This window comes from Pangasianodon hypophthalmus, chromosome 7 (genome assembly GCF_027358585.1).
Source record: "Pangasianodon hypophthalmus isolate fPanHyp1 chromosome 7, fPanHyp1.pri, whole genome shotgun sequence".
In the NCBI taxonomy this organism is placed as follows: domain Eukaryota; kingdom Metazoa; phylum Chordata; class Actinopteri; order Siluriformes; family Pangasiidae; genus Pangasianodon; species Pangasianodon hypophthalmus.
The window spans coordinates 22,138,778-22,158,463 of NC_069716.1; the positions used below are offsets into that span (position 1 = coordinate 22,138,778).

At 38.1% G+C, this 19,686-nt stretch overlaps 2 protein-coding genes across 4 annotated transcripts in view; one reads left to right on the forward strand and one right to left on the reverse strand.

Moving 5' to 3' along the window:
- The first annotated feature begins 570 nt into the window (after window positions 1–570).
- Window positions 571–19,686, forward strand: part of macrod1 (mono-ADP ribosylhydrolase 1) — an 81,327-nt gene continuing 62,211 nt past the window's right edge. For all 3 annotated transcript variants that reach the window (XR_008302044.1, XM_026917626.3, XM_026917625.3), the window contains exons 1-3: window positions 571–1,153; window positions 2,940–3,032; window positions 3,997–4,107. Coding sequence is in view for 2 of the 3 variants with exons in the window: in XM_026917626.3 (XP_026773427.3) it covers window positions 772–1,153; window positions 2,940–3,032; window positions 3,997–4,107 (586 nt within the window). In the remaining variant the exon portion in view is untranslated. The remainder of the gene's footprint in view (window positions 1,154–2,939; window positions 3,033–3,996; window positions 4,108–19,686) is intronic.
- The window catches only part of flrt1b (fibronectin leucine rich transmembrane protein 1b), a 28,440-nt gene continuing 20,162 nt past the window's right edge, over window positions 11,409–19,686 (reverse strand). The window contains exon 3 of the mRNA XM_026917623.3: window positions 11,409–18,270. Within this exon, the coding sequence (XP_026773424.2) occupies window positions 16,002–18,176 (2,175 nt within the window). The 5' untranslated portion in view covers window positions 18,177–18,270 and the 3' untranslated portion in view covers window positions 11,409–16,001. The remainder of the gene's footprint in view (window positions 18,271–19,686) is intronic.

Consider the following 19,686-nt stretch of genomic DNA (forward strand, 5'->3'; position numbering starts at 1 on the left):
CTCATCTAAAGTTCAGTACTGATCTAAAGTTCAGTACTAATCTGAAGCTTAAAGCTAATCTAAAGCTCAATACCTTAAATTTTATTTATTTATCTGTTTGCTTGTTTGTTTGTTTTTACTTTTTTTTTTATCTAACTAGATCAAGAGTGGAAAAGTTCTGGGTGGAAAGTCCAGAAAACTTAAACCCATTACTCTTAAATTAAGTTTAAATGTAGATCTTTGACATTTTGTACCTTAAATTAAATTTACTCTTAGAAGTTTAGTTAAAAAAAGTTTTAAAAATGCTTAGGTTATTTAGCTTTAGATTAGAACTGAACTTTAGATGAACTTTATGACATTATAACCGCATGATAACTGAATAGTTCTATCATGAATCACTGGGAGTCTTTTTTTTTTTTTTTTTTTTTTAATATGTAAAACCAAGCTGCAAGAATGCTGAGAAGCCCTGTTCTGAACAGACCAGATATTAGTGTCTCACTGAAACAGACTGCTGGTGAATGTATTATCCACTAGACGGCAGTGTAGGATAATAAGACACCTCGAAATTTCTGGTAAAGTTCAATATGAAGTGTACACACACTGGACCCCTGTTGAATGGTACATTCCGGGTTTGAGGCTCTGTGTAAACACGAAGGACGCTCCACTTTCGCTTTCTCCGTTTACGAATGTAAACTTGAGGTGGATAAAGAAACAAATAACGCTGTTTAAAGCGGATTGAAAGTAAACCTGGTCGATGTGAAAGCCTTGTGAGCAGTAGTGCTAATTTAGGTTATGGCGTTTCAACTATCCAAACTCGCGGCTCGTGTTTCAGTGTCCGTGTTGACTCGTGTTTTGGAAAAGCAGAAGGTCTCGCGCGGTGTGGACTTCAGTCTGTTTCACACTGTTGTCAATTCCCCGCCGTGCGCGAGCCGAGCTATAAATATATCCGCGCGCTCGGAGAGGTTTTCCAGCTCCTCTGCGAGCTCGAAGTGGCGCGCGTGGAGCCGCGATCGCGTGTCCAGAGGCGCGTTCAGTCGGAGGCGCTCGCTCGCGGTGCTGCTCGGAACTGTCGGTGTCTCCGCCGCCGTGCTGAGCTCGAGCGCAGTTTGCGCCATGGCCGCGCGCTCACCTCTCAACTTAGACTCGGACAAAAGTGACTGGAAAGAGGTGAAAAGTGAGTTCCTCTGCTGTGCTTCGGTCAGCTGACGAGAGCTCAGGCACACCCCTTTATTAATGATGAGAAAAACATAATCGAAAAATAATAGTAATAATAATAATAATACATTTTATTTGTATAGCACCTTTCATAAATCAAATGCAGCTCAAAGTGCTTCACATGTCAAAACATAAGAATATGAAAAGAGGAAAAAGCAAGAAACAAACCAGGAATAATAAAAATCAACAAAGTGAAAGTGTAAAATTAGTATACAACGACAATAATAATAATAGAATACAAAATTGTAAATAATAACTAATAGAAAAAATATATTAATCAAAAGCTAACTTAAAAATATATGTCTTCAAGTGCATTTTAAAAAGTGAACATTTGGCAAATTGTCGAACTACAATAGGTTAAAGGTTCCAGATTTTTGGGGCATAATGGCGAAAAACTGCTTCACCTGACCTCTTTACGTTACAATATGTCAGAAACTGAGCATTGGAAGACCTCAGACTATGAACTGGAACATATTTTGATAAACAGTCATACATATAATCGAAGTGTCATATTCGGGGGTGACAAACTTATTTAGTGTCACGCTACTTTTTCAACCCATAACCCGTATTGATTGGACAGTCCTGGGGCATAAACCGTATTACTTTTGCAAAATACAGTGTTATAATGTTTTCGGTGAAAAACAGAAATTTAGCATAATCAGTTAGACCCAAGTTTACAATCCAGCTTGGGCTGACCAGCTACCAGTTTCCACAGCACAGTCCAAACTGGTCAAACTGGTAGACCATCTTTGCCAGCTAGTAAGCACTGGTAGAAAGTAAACAGTCTCTGAATTATCGCTATTAATGCTACATCATAGACAAGTTATTCATTCATGCATCTCCATTAACCGTTTTGTTGCAGTTCAGGTTGCAGCGGATCTGGAGGCTATCCCAGGAACACTGGGAATGAGGCTAGAATCCACCCTGGATGGGACACCAGTCCATTGCAGGGAACCATAAACACACATACTCGCACGCTCATTCACACCTAGAAGCAATGTTTTTGGGAGTCAACCGAAAAACCCAGAGGAAAGCCACACAGATACAGCAATACCATGCAACACTCCACATAGAGAGTAAGCTAAGCTCAGGACTGAACTGGGGTGCTGGAACTGTGAGGCAGTAGAGCTACTCGCTGCACTGATATAGCAAACATTTATTGATCAGTTTAGTCAGTTATAAGGAAACTAGAAAATAGCCTACCAAATGGCAAAGTTGTTCAACTCGGACTATGTTGTGGCAGCTGGTAGCTGGTCAGCCCAAGCTGGATTTTTTTTGTATACGGTAACTTATAGTTTAATAAATTAACAATAGGAAACAAGCAAATAAAACAAAAGCATAGATATTTCACCGTGATTTATCCTTCATTCGGTTACCTTTAAACCATCAATATTTTAACAGCCAATTTTGTGTTTACAATGAGCCATTATTCTTTCTGTCTATGTGACCGAACAGTCTCATTAAAATCTCAATAAAGCTTTAAATGGTTTTTAATGGATTAAATGAATGTGGGATTAGATGGATTGATTAACCTTTTGACTCATTATGACTTACTAAACTTAATAGCACTGATTCAGAAAAAAAAATCATCAGTCAAACATGGCCACGTATCCAGTTCTGACCTTATAGTTTGCATTATGTGACCCAGTAGCCTTAGTTTATGTACAATTTGTATGTATGTTTGTGTGTCGTGGTGTGTGTTTGTCATTTACTGTCTCGTATCATTATATTGTGTGTTATGTTAGAGGAGCTTCTGTCCATGAGCCTGAAGGAGAGGAGAGAGATGTACAGGACAGACTACATCTCCTTGGACCAGGTTCCTGTCTGGAAGCACTCGGGTAACTAAATACTTATATTTAGCTCATGGCGATACTGTTTAGTGGCTCTCCACCTGACTCGCACACTTTATTTATACACACTATATTTATACACACTCTGTAAATATGGTCCTTGTACACAACATCTCATGCCTTGAAAAAGCAGTTCTGTAATTTGTAAAGCAATGTATAATTTATATAATATATAATTATATAATATATAATTTCTAAAGCAATATACACACACACATATATATGGGTGTATATGTATATAATAACATACGCACATACACACACACAGCTAAAAAAGCTTATCCGCTGAGATGAGACATAGTCTGCTATTGTATTTGCTATATTATAATAGCAGTGTTCTTATTTGCTTCTTTCTCCCCATGCCCCAAACAATAAACATTTAACATTAAGACTTTAACTGTAGATAATGTGCAATAAGCTATGAAAAATTTCTTAAAACCAAACTGATCTAGCCCACTAGCTATATTCCCAGGGTGAGGCAAAGACAATTGTGCCTCGATGAAGTTGATCTTGGCCACAGCTGGAGAAGGCAACACTCGATTGCAGGGCTCAGAACTGTAGCATACTTCAGTTTGCTTCTTGAGCCACCCACAGCCCATACAGAATGCAAGTATTATGAAGGAAAGCACCTGCCCAGTCTATAGACAGGTGATAAAGTGCTCCCTGGGGTCTATCTGTGAATGTGACAGATACTATAGTGTGTATACTGTGAGAGATAGATAGATGGCTCTGATTCCATTAAGGTCTCCCGCCATATGTCCATAACCGCAGTAACTCAGTAAAACAGTACACAGTGCGCTGTTTTGAAAGGCAGTTATTTTGTAGCCTGAAATTTGCAGTTTTGAAAATGTCGCCTGTGTCCTGTGTGTTAGAATGCATTGCTGTTTGCTTAGCCTTTTCTGAATATTTCCATTTTATCACACTGAACCTTTTTTCCCTTTTTGGTGACTAGGTACCGCGTCTGCTAAGCCTCTTTACAAGGCCAACGATGAACTGAATCAGAAGATCTCTCTCTTCCGAGGTGACATCACCAAACTGGAGATAGATGCACTTGCCAATGCAGGTGAGGATTATGCACTGAAATAAAGTCATGGTGTGCCTCATATTATATGCTTATACCTGCTATGACTGGAGCATCAGCTCAGAGGTTTTTTGTCTATGTCAGTTGGACAGAAAATTAGTAGTATAAGTCCAGCAGTTATGTATATTATGATCACACAGTACAGAGGTGACAATAAAAGCAATAAAAATGGCTTTAGTCGCCACAACAAAAAGGCAAAATATATGTATTATAATTCGTAATTGTATTTTGCTTTTATATACTGAAAGAATAATTAAAAAAAAACATGCAAATGATTTGGAAGTACCATAAAGTTAAAAGGTGTATAAAGTATAAGCTGTGGTTTAAACATAGTTTTACCACAGCTGTGGTGATTAATTTTCTGTAACAACAGCTCTGACATTAGTGCTGGCTGTTAAAAGAAAAAACAGCTAATTCACAGGAATCTAATATGGCAGATGCCGTACAAACCATAAGACTAATAATAAACTAAAGTGTTGTTATTAAACAAAGAAAATAACATATAATTAATATGGCAAAGATGTCTGTAAGGAGAGGTTTATTTAACGTTTATGGAAGGAGTCTCCAGTGTCAGCGCGTTTTAATGGTGCTGTTTTAAGTTTTCAACCACAGTAAATTCTTCATTACACAGGAGTTTGAAAAGCTGCATTTTCTGTCGCATTAATTTATACAGAGAAATAAAAGAAAAACTGGTGACAACTGCTTATAGATGTTAAAATGAAAAGATATAGCAGGAACTAACCTATCTTGCTGATGATCCACAATATTAAATCTAAATAAATTAAAAATTGTAATCTTTGGCAAATTGCTATGGTATAAGAGGGGGGAAAAACACCTTTGGACATGCTGCTAAACACCTCTGGACATGCTGTTAAGCACCTCTGGACATGCTGCTAAAATAATCAACTAACAAATGGCAAACATTATGTATTCATGTTGCAACTTTTGGCAAATTAATTTGACAGTTAATTGATGATCATTAGTTGGCTATTAAAAGCTAACTGACTAGCCTGAAATCAATGAAGCTACTGTTTTGTGTCAACAAGGCTTTACTGAATGAAAGAAATCCATAAGCTACATTAGCATAATAAGGTCACCAGTAGTCATCCTCGAAAATATATCAGAGAATCATAATCCTATGTATTTTTGCTTTTTTTTTATCATTTCAGCTTTAGTTTGATGGTATTTACTGTATTGGGAGAACCATACAGAAATCACAGTTCTTGGTATACATAGTCCTTCATTTTAGGGGTCTGTAATTATACATTTGGCCTTTCAGTTATTTCTTACCTAGCCTTGTGCACAAACAAAAGGTGATGCTGCTTTTGTGTCAAATGTGAAACTGAAACATAATTTAGCAACATTAGCTGATTATATTATATATTATGATCAATTAAAATTTTAAAAATATAATCAAACAAGCCCCTTACATGAGCTCTCTTACTGAAGTTTAGTCTATTCTGATCTATTCTGGCAAAATATCCAATTTACCATGAGGTACCCTCTTTATTTTATGGTTATTACAATTAATTCCAGTTAATATAGATGACAGAGCATCAAAATCAAAACCTTCTGCACTTTAATTATTTCTCAGATCCAGTAACAAGCCATGGTCCAATTATTTTTACACTGTGTACCAGCACTATGTAATAACCTGTAATATAATGTAATTACTACTGGATATTTAAGCTCAGCATGTGGGCATTATCCTTCTTGTCAGTCAAAATTGACCAAATCTAATGGGAGTATAATGTCATGGCATATGTGGATATTGAATATTTTAAGGCTGATACATACATGCTAGAATCTATATAGGTTTGTCACATTTCCAGCAAAAGTAATATGATGTTAACGGTATGAATTGAACCCATGTGTTTTAAGGCAAGACAAATCTGAATTTGTGAGGGAGCTTGTTGAATTCTGACTGTAAATTCTCTGATATCTGTGAGACCACATTTCACTTTTGCAATCCCACAGAACATGAAGAAAAAATCACTGAGAAATTTAGGTCTGCCTTAGTCAGGCTTTGTAAAATGCACATTCTGATGTAACATTAAAAAATCTCAGCAAATAACATGAAGAAGGTTGACTCTCTTTATTCAAATGCTGGCATTGCTTGTAGCCTCAGTATTGTAAAGAACAAATAGGAGGTAGAACTTAGTAACACTGAGGTCACATGCTGTATTTCTGTCTTTCGCTTAGTTTTCTGTGTGAAAATGAAAATGCTTTTCCTCCAGAGACTGTCCGAGTGCTAGAACGTGCCTGTGGTACACTGACATCAATGATATGTTATTTAAATCTTTGCAAGTCATGAGCCCCTGAGTATAATTTGAATACAAGTTTTAGTGTAATCAGCCTGCTCAACACAAAATGTTAAGGGTTTTTTTTTTATTCGTGTCCTTGTAAAGTCAGGACAGAAGTGCTAAAAGAAAGAAAAGGCAGCAATCAATGGCCTTAGGCCACTCAATGGTAAGATTTTATCACCACTAGATGGAGGCAAAGCTTATATCCATGTTGGTTCTTTTGCTAGCAGGGACACTTGGGGTTTGGCTGGTAAACACTCAGTCTGGCAAATCCCTGAAGAGAAATAATTCCATATGCTGCAATTCTAGAGGGAATTTGCTGTTGATTACATCACTTTATAGAGAATGATCGCATCAGTCTCACAGATGTTGTGCCGCCAGGATCAGTGTCAGCATTTCATGGTTATTTGGCAGTGCTGACATTAATGTGGTATCACAGCACTGTAAAATTGCACAGGGTTTATTATTTTGTCCATCATCTCTTCCAAAACGGCTATAGAGCAAGACAATGATGTGTTAATGTTCAAGCAGTCATGCTTTGAGAAGGCAAAGCATTATTCCAACAGATTCAGAGAAACCAGTTAGGGCTTAATAACCTATTTGAGGTTTAGAGAGAAGTTTGATGAAAGAGATTTATCGAAAGAAACTAAAGGAGCATAAGAGATAAGGAGAGAAAAGAAGAGAGGGGAAAAAGTTATTGAGAGGAGGTGGGAGAGAAGGGATAGGGATAGGAGTTAGTGTGACAGGACACTGATTCATCCCTCTCAGCAGCATTGATCGACTGCCCGCTGGGCCTCGGTGTAAAAGTGTGAGGATTAACAGACTGTCTAGAGGTAATTAATTTGGTTGCTGGAATGGACTTCTCAAGACTGCTAAGTGTGCACTGATTCAGTGGGCTCACATACACACACTCAGTTTAAACTCTGAATGTGTGTATTATTGGATATCACAGATGCTGGCCTCCAGTTTAACATACAGAATGTTGAGCATAACCACAAACTGCTCATTTATTCTGCTCCACTGTCCATGTTTATGTATGAACAATGGCATTTCTTGTCTAGTAGTCACACATGATGCACCACTGAAATTGTAGTTTTATGTGAGTCAGATTTGTAGATTGCAAACTGAAAACAGAAAATTATTTATATGCAAAAAATATTATATAATTCCACTCTTACTTCTTGTTGTCTAATAAAAGTGTTTACATGGGGAAGAAACATTTTAAACGAGACATAAAAGAATCCAGAATTATATTTCTCCCATCAAATAATTTTTTTAAAGAAATCTAAAAGGTCACAATAAAAGAATATTCGTTTATCATCAGTTACTGCTTTATCTTGGTCAGGGTCACAATGGAGTCTGTCAGAGGAGCGCTGGGTGTGAGGCAGGAATACACCCTTGATGGGCTGTCAGTCCATCACAGGGCACCATGCACACCTATACACATTCACATACTCATTCACACCTAGGGGCAATTTAGAGTGGCCAATCGACCTACCAGCATGGTTTTGGGAAGTGTGAGGAAACCAGAGCAAACACACGCAGACACAGGGAGAACACATGAAACTCCACATAGACAGTAACCGATCGAACCAGGGACCTTGGTGCTGTGAGATGGCAGCGCTACCTGCTGTGCCACCGTACTGACCACAATAAAATTATTGCCATGCAAATTTGTTTTCTATGACTGTAGATGTTGAGTGTAAACTGTTCAGCTTATTAAAATACTAAGTAATCATTACCCAAACTCCGCCCTCCTTTTAAATATGTCCACGTCCCCTTAATGCTTCTGATGATGTACAGGCTACAATCAATCATCTAACCTCCTGACTAACTGTGGACTATTAGTATAATGGTATGTTTCAGCAATGGCAGCTATTTGTATTTAATGCTAATAGACACTACCTGTAAATAAATAAATAGTTTTTATCCTTAAAAATGAATTTATACTCTCACTGTAACTTGTTTTTTATTTAAACATTTGCTGTGAATTGTAATATGGTCTGTTATTTTTAACAAAAATTTTGCTATTTAGAACTTTATTTCTCCTTTATGATGTACATGTCTCCTATAAGCTCATTTTATGAGACAACAGAAGTAAGAGTGGATTGACCTTGCATAATATTTATACATGGATGCAAAAAAATACATCTGGGTTTTGAACCAAGTACACTCAAATGAGATTTGATAATGTCCACACATTCAGGTAAGTATTTGTAAAATGTAGAGTAAAGTTACAATTTCTGATTATGCATTTGTAATTCATAAAATTCTGATCTCTTTGTTATATGTTGTTACTTTTGACAGGAAAACAAGTCCATAACACACACACACTCTCACAGCTCTCTGCAGTAATACACATTACCTTCACGCCAAAATCCGTTAAAGTTTTAAAGGCACAGAAAGAGTATTAAGTATCTATGAAGCTCGTAACCCCCCGAGGACACTCTCGAGTGCTCAATTATGACAGAAATGTTAATTGTGATGAGGCTGTTTTGAGTGATAATGTGCTTGCAATTATTAAATTATGCTTAAAAGTAATCAGCGTGTTTCATTAATTCACAGCTTACTCTTCATCAACACCTAGGATTTGCACGGATTCATGAACACCTGTGATTCACTAAAACACTCACACGCCACAACAAACTCCACAGCAACACTTCTAAAACTGGTTGATGGTCATGTACTGGACATGCTGTCAAATGGAATAAACTAATTACTTTCCAGTATCTCAGTAACTGAGACTGCTCAGGAACTTAAGCAAGAAATTCAATCTACTGTGATGTGTTGCCTTTTTGTCCAGATGTTTTCATGTTAGCTGTGTTTATAGAGCAGGTCAAAGCGTCCTACTGCAGTGTGTGAAGCTTGTAGATGTCTTTCTGATGCACAGCATTGACCTGTGTACAGTATTAACCTGAGAATAGTCTAAATTTGAATAGTCTGAATAGTCTGAATCTAAATAGTCTGAATGCTGTATTTTGTATGTGTTTCTAGTTCTGTTGGTGACATTATGAGCTGGATTTTTTTTGGTGTGGGAGACTCCTTAACCTTAGGGCAGCACTAAAAATCCTGATTAACTGTAACTCTGTAGTGAAGCAAACTCAGTTTAAACATGTCATTTTACAAATAAGGGACCCCTCATGGGTACATGGTTATAACAGAATCGATAACTGATTTGCAACTACTAAATGAATTGATGTATCAGTGTGTGTTGTGCTTACATCAGTGTGCTTACTTAAAATCTGCATTTTTACACAGGTAGTTTAGAAAGATGATAAAAGTATTTGACCTTGTTAAAAAGATCAGTGTCTTATAATACCTTAAAAAGCATTTGATTTAGAACTTTAAATCCACATTCAAATTAGACATGATTACGATAATGTCCTGATAAAGGGTTTTGAACTATTGTGAGACTCGCCTGCAGAATGAGAATTCAGAATTTCTCCATCAATAACTCCAGATAACGTCAGATAAACAAATCTGACAGCCAGTGTAATATAAACCTAGTTTACCTGATTTTTAAATCCTCTAGATCGAAATGTGATTTTAAAACTTGCATTACATACATTAGCCCTACTTGTTCATTGATACCTTTTTAAAGCCAAATATTGAAATATTCATCTTTCCCACTGTGCTCCTTCGCTCCTTCACATAGAGTTATTGATTAAACTAAGTGAGTAGTCTTGCTAATGTATCACTGAACACAACAAGGAACTAGATGAGAAAATAAAAGGCTGCCTTCTAAAAGGTTCAATCTTCTTAATTGATAAAGGCTTTAGACAGCTCTTCGCAGGAAATTTGATACTCAGTGCCTTCTTGAAACATTGTGATAAACTAAATGAATAGCGACTATGCAGGACCTGTACCTTATTAACTCCTATTATTTGACTTATTAGGATACATGCCACTGTGTAAATACTTTTATGCCACAGTATTGCTGAATTTTCAGATCTAATTGATCTGAATGCATTCATTAATTTTCTATAACAGCAGCTCTTACAGCAGTGCCACACAAAGGTTTATATTAACGCTCTTTTTCTAATACATTATCTATTTCTATCATAACAGCTCATACACAGGGACTTGTAAAGCAGACGATCTAGACAAGCTAAGCCTAACAATAAATGGATTAAATAAATGTAACAAAAAAACCTCATCATTGATATGGAAACAGAGTCGGCACTTTGTAACGGTCAGTAGGATTTCCACCACAAAAGTCAGTACACAGGGACTTCTTGCTTTGCAGTTTATCAGTAACATGACGAGCTGCATTTTGTGTCTTATTAACATCAAAAGGGGGATAACAAGAGGTTGGTGAGGGAACAGCTGTTTATAACAAGTAATAGCAGGATGTAACTTGTCTCATGGACATCCCACAATATTGTAAATACAAATCGTAATAAAGTATGACGTGTTGGTCCTTAATAAATATAAACTTTTAATTTGCAGATTGTTGTGGTATAAGAGGAATAAAACCCTCCAGGACATGCTGTTATAAGAAAATGATCAACTTCAGGGTGGTAACGACATCACACCGTGCCGTCATTGATTATCTTCGTCTAACAGCACGCACCCAAGTGTTTTATTCTTTACTTATATAAAGTTCAGAACATTCTAGAATTGAGCGGAATAAAAAGTGAGGCAATGCGTTCAAGTGTGCCCTCAAACACACACACCAACACACATATCCGTCTTCCTGAAACTTCACTGAGAGCTGATCGATCGCAAGATGGAGAGAGAAGCAGAGCAGTGTGAGATGTAAGGCTGGGTGGGAGAGGGGAGGACTGTTTGTGTTGTTCTCAATAAAGATTGGATTTCCAATAAGATCGCCTCCACCCCCTGTCCCCTCTCTCCTCCTTCTCACAACATTTTACAACTCTTGGCTCCTGCTTCCCCCCATAAAATACACCCAACATAAAATCCACTAGCACTTAGGAACTGTCCTCTTGAGAGGCGGGGACCGGGGAGGGGTAAACATCCCTTTTACACTACTAAATCCATCCATCCATCTACCCATTGATCCGTCTATCCATCTAGTAAATTAGGGAAGATATATTGTTGCAGGTTGTTTTATTAAGATGCGTCGTTTCATGAAGAGTGGATTGTTAAGCTGTGAGCTAGAGAGAAAAGGGAGTTACATGCAGTGATGTCTGTAAGTCATAGTAAATCATATGACCTAATAAAATTTCTCATGTTTATTTATGTTTGATTTCTTACTGTTGTTTGTACATTTAAAACTTTAAAGCCACAATCAAGGTAGACATGATTATGATAATGCCCTGAGAGAGGGTTTTGAGCTAAAAAGGCATGACTACTACACTTTAAACTCAAAGCTACAGACTTTGGTCAGAATTTCTCCTTAAACGTCTGTTTCGTCAATGACCCCATAACTTCTGCTAAACAACTCTGACAGTGCCTGTTTCCCTAGACAAGGGCTTTAAGGACGTCTCTCATCATCAGGCCTTCTTGGCTCAGGAAAAGAGATTGAATTTGGCATGTTGATTTAAATTTTCCCTTTGAGTCTTTCTATTTGGATTACTCTGATGGAAGAGGAGGATGTATATTCTGGGACCTAGATAACAGATATTGCAAACCAGATTCCCAGGAAGGCAGAGGAATGATGCCAGATAAAAGTGACGCTATCCGATATACTGTAGATTGGAACAGAACCCAGCACCAGCACCAGACCTCTCTTTTTTACGTTTTCATTTCACTGGCACTTTAGATAAGAGAGCCATGTTAATGTGGTTAGAGATTTTTTTAAATTATTATATTAGTCTTCCCCTGACTGACAGTGGTATTATCTAAAAAGCCCTGGGATATGACCTACAGATCCCTCTCCAGTGTAAGACAGAGAAATGGCTCTGTAGTTTAAATAAAGGGATGATAAATAGAGTGGGGAGGAGTGAGGAGCACCACATGCAGCTTTTTCGCTCTTGTGGCCTGATAGTTTAGTTCATACGGCGTATAATTCACATGCTTCTCTAACCCACAGCGAGTAAATTTACACAGCTTTAGTACACAGAATATTTTTTCGTATGGGCATATGAGAGGGGAAAATGTGTAGACATCTCTAAATAGGTCTGAAAATGTGCCTTATTTGTCAAAGTGTGTAAGCCATTAAATCTGTTATCTGTTGCAAATGAGGCTTAGCATTCCAAGCTCCTGGTTCAGAGCCCTCTCTCACTAGCGTAAGCGAATTTAAAATGAATTCACGCAGTGAAATCTCACATCTCTCAGCGTATGTCACATTGTTGCTAATTGGAAGCCAGGCTTGATAGAGGGAAACAGTTGTCACACGCCTAATAAATTCACTGCAATCTGAGACGCTTACGAATTTTTTACTAAGCGTGTGATGCTGTTTTTCCAGTGAGTATAATAATTTAGTACTAAATACCTACCTAGTAGCCTAGCACTTTAGAAATAGTATATCATGGTTGAAAAACTTTGGAATAGAATTGTAAGGATGTAGATGAAGCGAATATGACTGTGAAATGATGAGTTAATGAGCAGATATGTTCTTTTATGTGAATGTTCTGCAACATCTGGAATTTCTGCAGAATGTTCACTGTGTTAATTGAAATTCTGTTTGATGTATGGCATTGATGAACCAACTCTCAGATGCTGAACCATTAATGAATGGTATGGTGGTTTTAAAACTAACTCAATGAGCTTGCAGAAAGGCATGCATAGCAATTATTGCAGGCCTCGTTAAAAGCCTCCCACCCCTTCCATTCTCTTCCAATCAATCGCCACTTTAGCTCAAATGAAGGAAGCTTGAATGCTGGCCTTCTCTTAGTCTAATTAGCTTAATTGCCCCAATGTGGTAAATGCAGGAAGAGGAGACATGCTATTCATCGAGGCCATCATCAGGAAGCTTGTTGCGTAGCTCTGTTAGGCTAATGTCAAAACTGATTGAAAAATTTCCTGTTTCTTGCTCAGTTTGTATGAACTCTTTCAGTCTAGTTTTTTAGAACTTGTAAAAAACATTGGGCTATCTCAAGTGTAAGTGTTAATTCTATATTTCAAAATTTGCCCTTTCATTTGAATCCAAACTTGAGTGAAATAATCTGCACGTAGATTAACTTCCCGGTTAGTGCTATGTATCAGTTGACTAATCCATCAAAACAGTGTTCACACCAGTTAGACCAGATTAACCTTGTTTTCTTTTGCTCTCTCTCACACAAACACATGCACACACGCACACACCGTTGTGTCAGACAGTTTTGGGTTCCAACGATTCATTAGATCCATGTAAGTGTCTGCTCCCTGTAGGCAGCTGCTTAAAAGAGTCATATGATTAATAAAAGTTTAGTTGCTGTTGATCATAAATAGCCAAGAATGATTTTGCTTAAATGTCCAGAATTATATTGATAAATAAAATTGGATGAATTGGTGTTGTGAATAACTGCCTATGGCAACCCCTTCTCTGTCTTAGTTGGACACTTACATTGTCCTCTCTCATTATATTGATCCATGTGTTGCTTACACAGGCATTACCACACTCTTCAGATTGAAGACATGTCTGCTCTTAAACGCAGTCCATTTGCTTTCTCTCCACATTATTCTCTTACCTCACTGACACTTGTGCCATAAATGGACATTATTTTTGAGAGAATTTTCCTTGAAATGCCAGGACCCATTGAGGACCTACCCATGATTTGTGTATGATTTGATTTTATATTTGGCAAATTAGGAAAAAAAAAACAGCATGTTGTTCTTTTCATGTATTCTTGTAAAACTCAAACTAAACACAGAAATGCTGTTCAGCACAACTGTTTTAATTTTGATGTATATATATATACTGATGGGAAAAAACAAGCTGTTTATTATTTACTGCAGAGAAAAAGTAACAGATTTGCTATTTGTTCAGATATTTCACTTTCAAAATGCATCATAAAAGGCAGGAAAATTAAAGGGACTATATACTATTCTGTTGACATTCCTAACACTCCAGATTTACAAGCAATGCTCCCAGTTTCTACCAATAATTTGGGTAAGAGTTTCTCCTTAGCCATTTAAAAAGAAAGACTGTGTTCTATACCACACCCCATTACTTATACAAAAGTTGCAGAGGTCCACAGTGTTGTAACTATTATTTTTATATTTGTCCCTGATTTCTGTTGTCAGTACCTTAAGGGCATGGTTGGATATTACTAGCGGTTCTTCATGGTGACATAGTTAGAGTCATGGAAATGTCCACTGACCACTTTTCATGGCCTTTATTGGATTAAGTGCTCATGTTATTCTCCAGACAGTGGTTCTGTATCGATATCCCCTTCCCATTAGCTTGGATTAAGTTAGTACCAAATTGACTGCTTTATCTGTGTCAGCCTGTCAGTTTGAGAGAGATGTCTTACTCACATGATTGTCTTTGAATAGGCTTTTTCCCCCTTTTGAACATCTCAACTAGCTTCTTTTTAGCTCTGTTTTTGAATATATGATGGCCATTTAGCAATAACTGCACTATTTAATGACTAATTTCTTAATAAGCATGAAACCATAACCTGTTGTTTTTCTGTTTTCCTGGCAACCCCCCCCCCAACCCCCCACCACCCTTCAAATTTTCTCAATAAAAAGAAATAAACCAACAAATTGTCAAACTGTTATCACCCCTGTCAGCTTTCTGGGCCGGGAACAAAGTCATTGCACAGCATGAAAATATTACAATACCAGAGAAAATCAAAAGAGAGACAGAGGTAATGGGAATAGTAGGAACCTATAATCTGAATTACAAAAAAAAAAACCCTTGTTTTTGTCATAGTAGATGTTGACAACAAATGAAAGGCACCCATTTTCCTTTGTTCACACACAGTACAGGTAGTAAAGTAATAACTATACACACCTGGTTCCTCAGGATAACATTATCTTAATGCTACTGTTATGTCTCTTTAACATGACTTAGCTCAAGGAAATAAACAGGTATGAAAAAAATATAAAAGTTCCCCAAACCTTCAATGTTAAATAATATCAATACCAAGACTGGTATCTCTGGCACTTATTTGTTGTTCTAGATTTTTTTTTCCCCAGGAAATTGTTGTCTCAAATTGTAACGGTTTACAGATAGACTGGAAACAGACCAAAGGAGGCACAAAGGGTACATTGGACTAGGGGTGTGCCGTGTGAAAACCTGCTTTATGACAGTGTGTATGAAAATGAGGCCATATGGTAATCATGTTTCATGGAAATTACGTGGTTATGATGGGACATATAGCATAACCCTAATAAATCAATGAAAATATTAAAAGCCTTTTAGAAGATGCATTGGTTTTACATCTACCTTGAGTGATTTAGGACACAATTTGGTTTTCAGTGGTTTCACTGATTTGGAGACAGTTTGGATTTCATGGATTGTTTCTACAAATCGTTTATGTAACTGTTTAACTGTTTAATTTGATATGTTTAAAACAAGCATTTTAAAGTTATGAGATTATTATGGATATAGATGATATATAGACTACTTCTGAGTTGGCACACCCCTACTTTGGAACCTAAGACAATGAACAAAGCCCTACTCAGCTACTTTGTCTTAAAGATAGTGGCCAGAAAAGATAGGGGCTATTACAGAGGCTATCACGTGTAAGCATAATCTATATCTGGTATTCCCCCTTCTCTGTACCCACGGTTGGTTCCATAGCTTGGATTTGCTGTGTGGTTTAGGGTGCTCCTGTAAAGGCTTGTATTATTTGAGGGAAAAATAGTATGAATATATGTCATGTCCTCAACTTTTGCCTTTGGCTGCAGGGGCTGTTGGGCCGCCAATGGCGTCATCTGGAAACCAGGTGTTCCGATCTCTAGGATCGAAGTGTCTTTAATGGTACCAGATTCTACATAGTCATCATAATGCTTGACGGCACTACGGGGCCCAACAACATCACGCGCATAGACAGTATGATCATCAGCTGTAAGATATCCTGCCCGATGTCCGTACCAGCAGAAAATCCCAAAAATTAAGAACAGGGAAACACATGCAGTCACCCCTCCTATAATCCCTGCAAGGGGTAAGACAGTTAATTCATCTGTACCTTGATCACCCTGACCTTGGTCAGCACTAGGCTGAATCTGAAGATCTGCTGTCTCTGTTCTGGCACAAGCAGGGTGCTCATGCTCTGAGTCAGTGTTCAAATTCAATCCCCCTGTTCCTGTAAATGGCGTCCTTCTTCCTTTACTGACAACAAGAGGCACCACGCAGATAATATAACTTGACCGTGGTTGTAACTGAGTGAGTAAATACTCTCGGCGGTCTCCAGGGACGAGTGTCTCTGTAATAGATCCCATGGCTGGGTTACTGCTTAGTCTTAACCAGGATAGCCTGAAAGCTGAGGCTGGTTGAGCAGCCTGCCACGTAATATGGGCTGTCTCTGGAGTTAAAGGCTTTACACTGATCAACAAAGTTTTGCCAACATCCTCACCTTCACCCTCTGCAGAATTGTCCTGTCGCAAGTCAGGGTATCTGTGTACGGGTCGTCTGGACCTGAGTGTGAAGAGAGAACCCTGGGGAAGTGTGAGGGTTGTTGTGGTTGGGGTTTCAGTTGGAGAATCCCCTTTGTCTCTTTTAGGTCCATCACCTCCCCCTGCTCCTGCAATTCCTCCAACTCCTCCAGGTCCATCCACAGCTCCCTCACATTGCTCCATTTGACTTGTGAGGTCCCTAAGTGATTTGCCCCTGACTTTTTCTGGTCCGTGGCATGTTAGACCCCTCACTGTTACTGAGGAACCTCGGACATGCAACCAGTCATGAAGCCAGCGTAGGTTGCAGCCACAATACCAGGGATTCCCACGCAGAAGTATCTGTGAGATGCTGTCCAAGTCCCTGAACAAACCCCTAGGAAGGGTTGTAAGGTTGTTGCCGGACAAATCAAGCTTCTGCAGCCTATGCATACCATCCAATGAACCTCTTGGCATGTGAGTCATAGCATTTTCCTGTAGGTATAGTCGAAGAAGGTGCATGCTAGGAAGGTTTAAAGGTGGTGACTGAAGAGAGTTGCGTACCAAAGAGAGCTCTGTTAAATTAGACAGTCGTGAAAATGTGTCATCAGCTATACGCTGGTTTGCCAACAAGTTCCCATCAAGAAAAAGACGTCTTAGTGAGGTAAGTCCCCTGAATGCATGTGTTGGAATTGTAGAAATTCGATTGTCATCCAAACGGAGCTCTTCTAGTGATGATGGCAACCCTGATGGTATACTTGAAAGGTGGTTGCGTGACAAGAAAAGAAGTCGTAGTCGTGGGTTATTTGCAAATGCTTTGTCTTCAATGCTTACGGTTGAAATTGAATTATCATCCAAGTGGAGCTTCTCCAGCAAGGGTAAACGTGCAAGAGCTGCACGAGGCAAAGTTCGTATGTTGTTGTCCTGAAGGTGGAGTTCACGTAGTGATGGAGGCAGATGTGTTGGAAAGTCATCAAGTTCATTGTCATAGAGATAAACTACTTGAACAGTCATTCGCCGTTCTAAGGAGGTTGGTAGGCCAGCATTATCAATGCGATTATTTTGTAAATAGAGCACAGCTGCTGTTAACGGTAAAGGTGGTATGATGCTCAGTCCACGGTCATTGCAGTAAATAAAGCCATCATCACATCTACATGCTGATGGACACGGAACATCACCCTGAAGCTCTGCCTCCCCAAGTGCTGCCTCAGTGATGGCAGCTGTTGCTGCTGCAAATTCCAGAACCTCCACCAATAAGGTCAGGCAAAGGAGAAGCAGGAACAGCCAGTCCCTGAGTTCAATCACGCTTTCAGCTGCCATGGTCTTTCAGTATCCTGCAAACTGCTCAACTCCTCTGGAACCTTTTTTGGTGGGAACTGGAGTAGAACTTTTTTCCTGCCACCACTGTTTGGACCTGTGGAAAAATAAAGAGAAAGGTGACCAAACTATGCAGACATTAGTGACAGCTTAAATTACACCACTGTAGACCCACCTTGTATCACTGAATTGTACACTACTTTTATAACTCTTGCACATTTTCATTACCTGTGTTTTATAAATACATATATACACAAAATCAATTTAAATTTAGTTTAAATTTAGTCTGACATTCATAAAATCCAAATTGTATTCCACTAGTTTATTTTGCAGCATAATTTGCATTTGGGATTTAGGGGGGAAACCACAGATGTTTGATACAAATTATGTCTGTGGAAACTGTTTTTCAGCAGTAATTGTTTACAAAATAAGCTGAATTATTCAAAGAGATAGTCTGGACTCCCCAAGAAAGATTGTTGACTAGCAGGCAATGATTTGCTTTATATTCTGTCTCTTTTATGTAGGCCTTCATCATCACCAGAGGGAGATGGGGAGGGAATAACACTTTCAGTTAATGGGAAATGACTTCTACACATTTCATTTTGCATCATGTCTGCTTAAAATAATAAAAATCCAGAATATTTTGCATTCTCCTCCCTTGGGGGGGAAATTATTGCAAAAAAAATTAAAAAGTGGGAAAAAAAGATTGATAGATCTTTTCTTGTTTCATTTAACAAACTGAACAAATTGCTGCCATGACTGAAGGATGAGAATTTAGAAAAAGTAATGTAATCACCAACTGAAAACAGGATAAGTGACAGTCACAGAAACTATTTTTGTATTTAGGACACCAGTGACAACATTTCTGCCTGCATATAACAAAAAACAGCTTCAGGAAAGCGGAGACGTGATTGCACGGTCACCATGACGGATATTTGGTCATTTAAGGAAGGCAGCTGACAAAAAAACCCAAAAAATGTTGTACAACAGTTTGCACCTCTATAACCTTGATTACTGGTGGCTCATTAAACAATGGATCAGTTGTTAAAAGTTTTTGATAAATCCACTAGTGGTTAATGTACAAGGTGATGGATAAACAGTAAAGCAGTACAAGTGGTTAAATTAATACAGTGAGAAAAGAAATAGAGTAGGTAAAAATAATCATAAAAGTGGAAATTTTTTTGCATCATGTTATAAATTAATTCTATATTTACTTGTCAAATGCTTTTTCTCTTTTGTTCTTTATTTTTATTATTTGTCTACAATACAAATATGGGATCCCAAAAGGCTGTCAGTCATTTCACAGACAGGAAAAAAAGAGGTGTGTAGGCGTTATCACCAGCTGGCTGATCTTAGGTTAAACTGGAGTTACATGACAGGATTTTTCTGACAAATTGACCAAATCGGAAGCTGATATCCACAGATGATCAGGTGGTGTGAAAGTTGTAAATAAGTCAATCTTGGATAACTGTACTTGGATGACTGACACAGGCAATAGTCATCGACAAAGAAA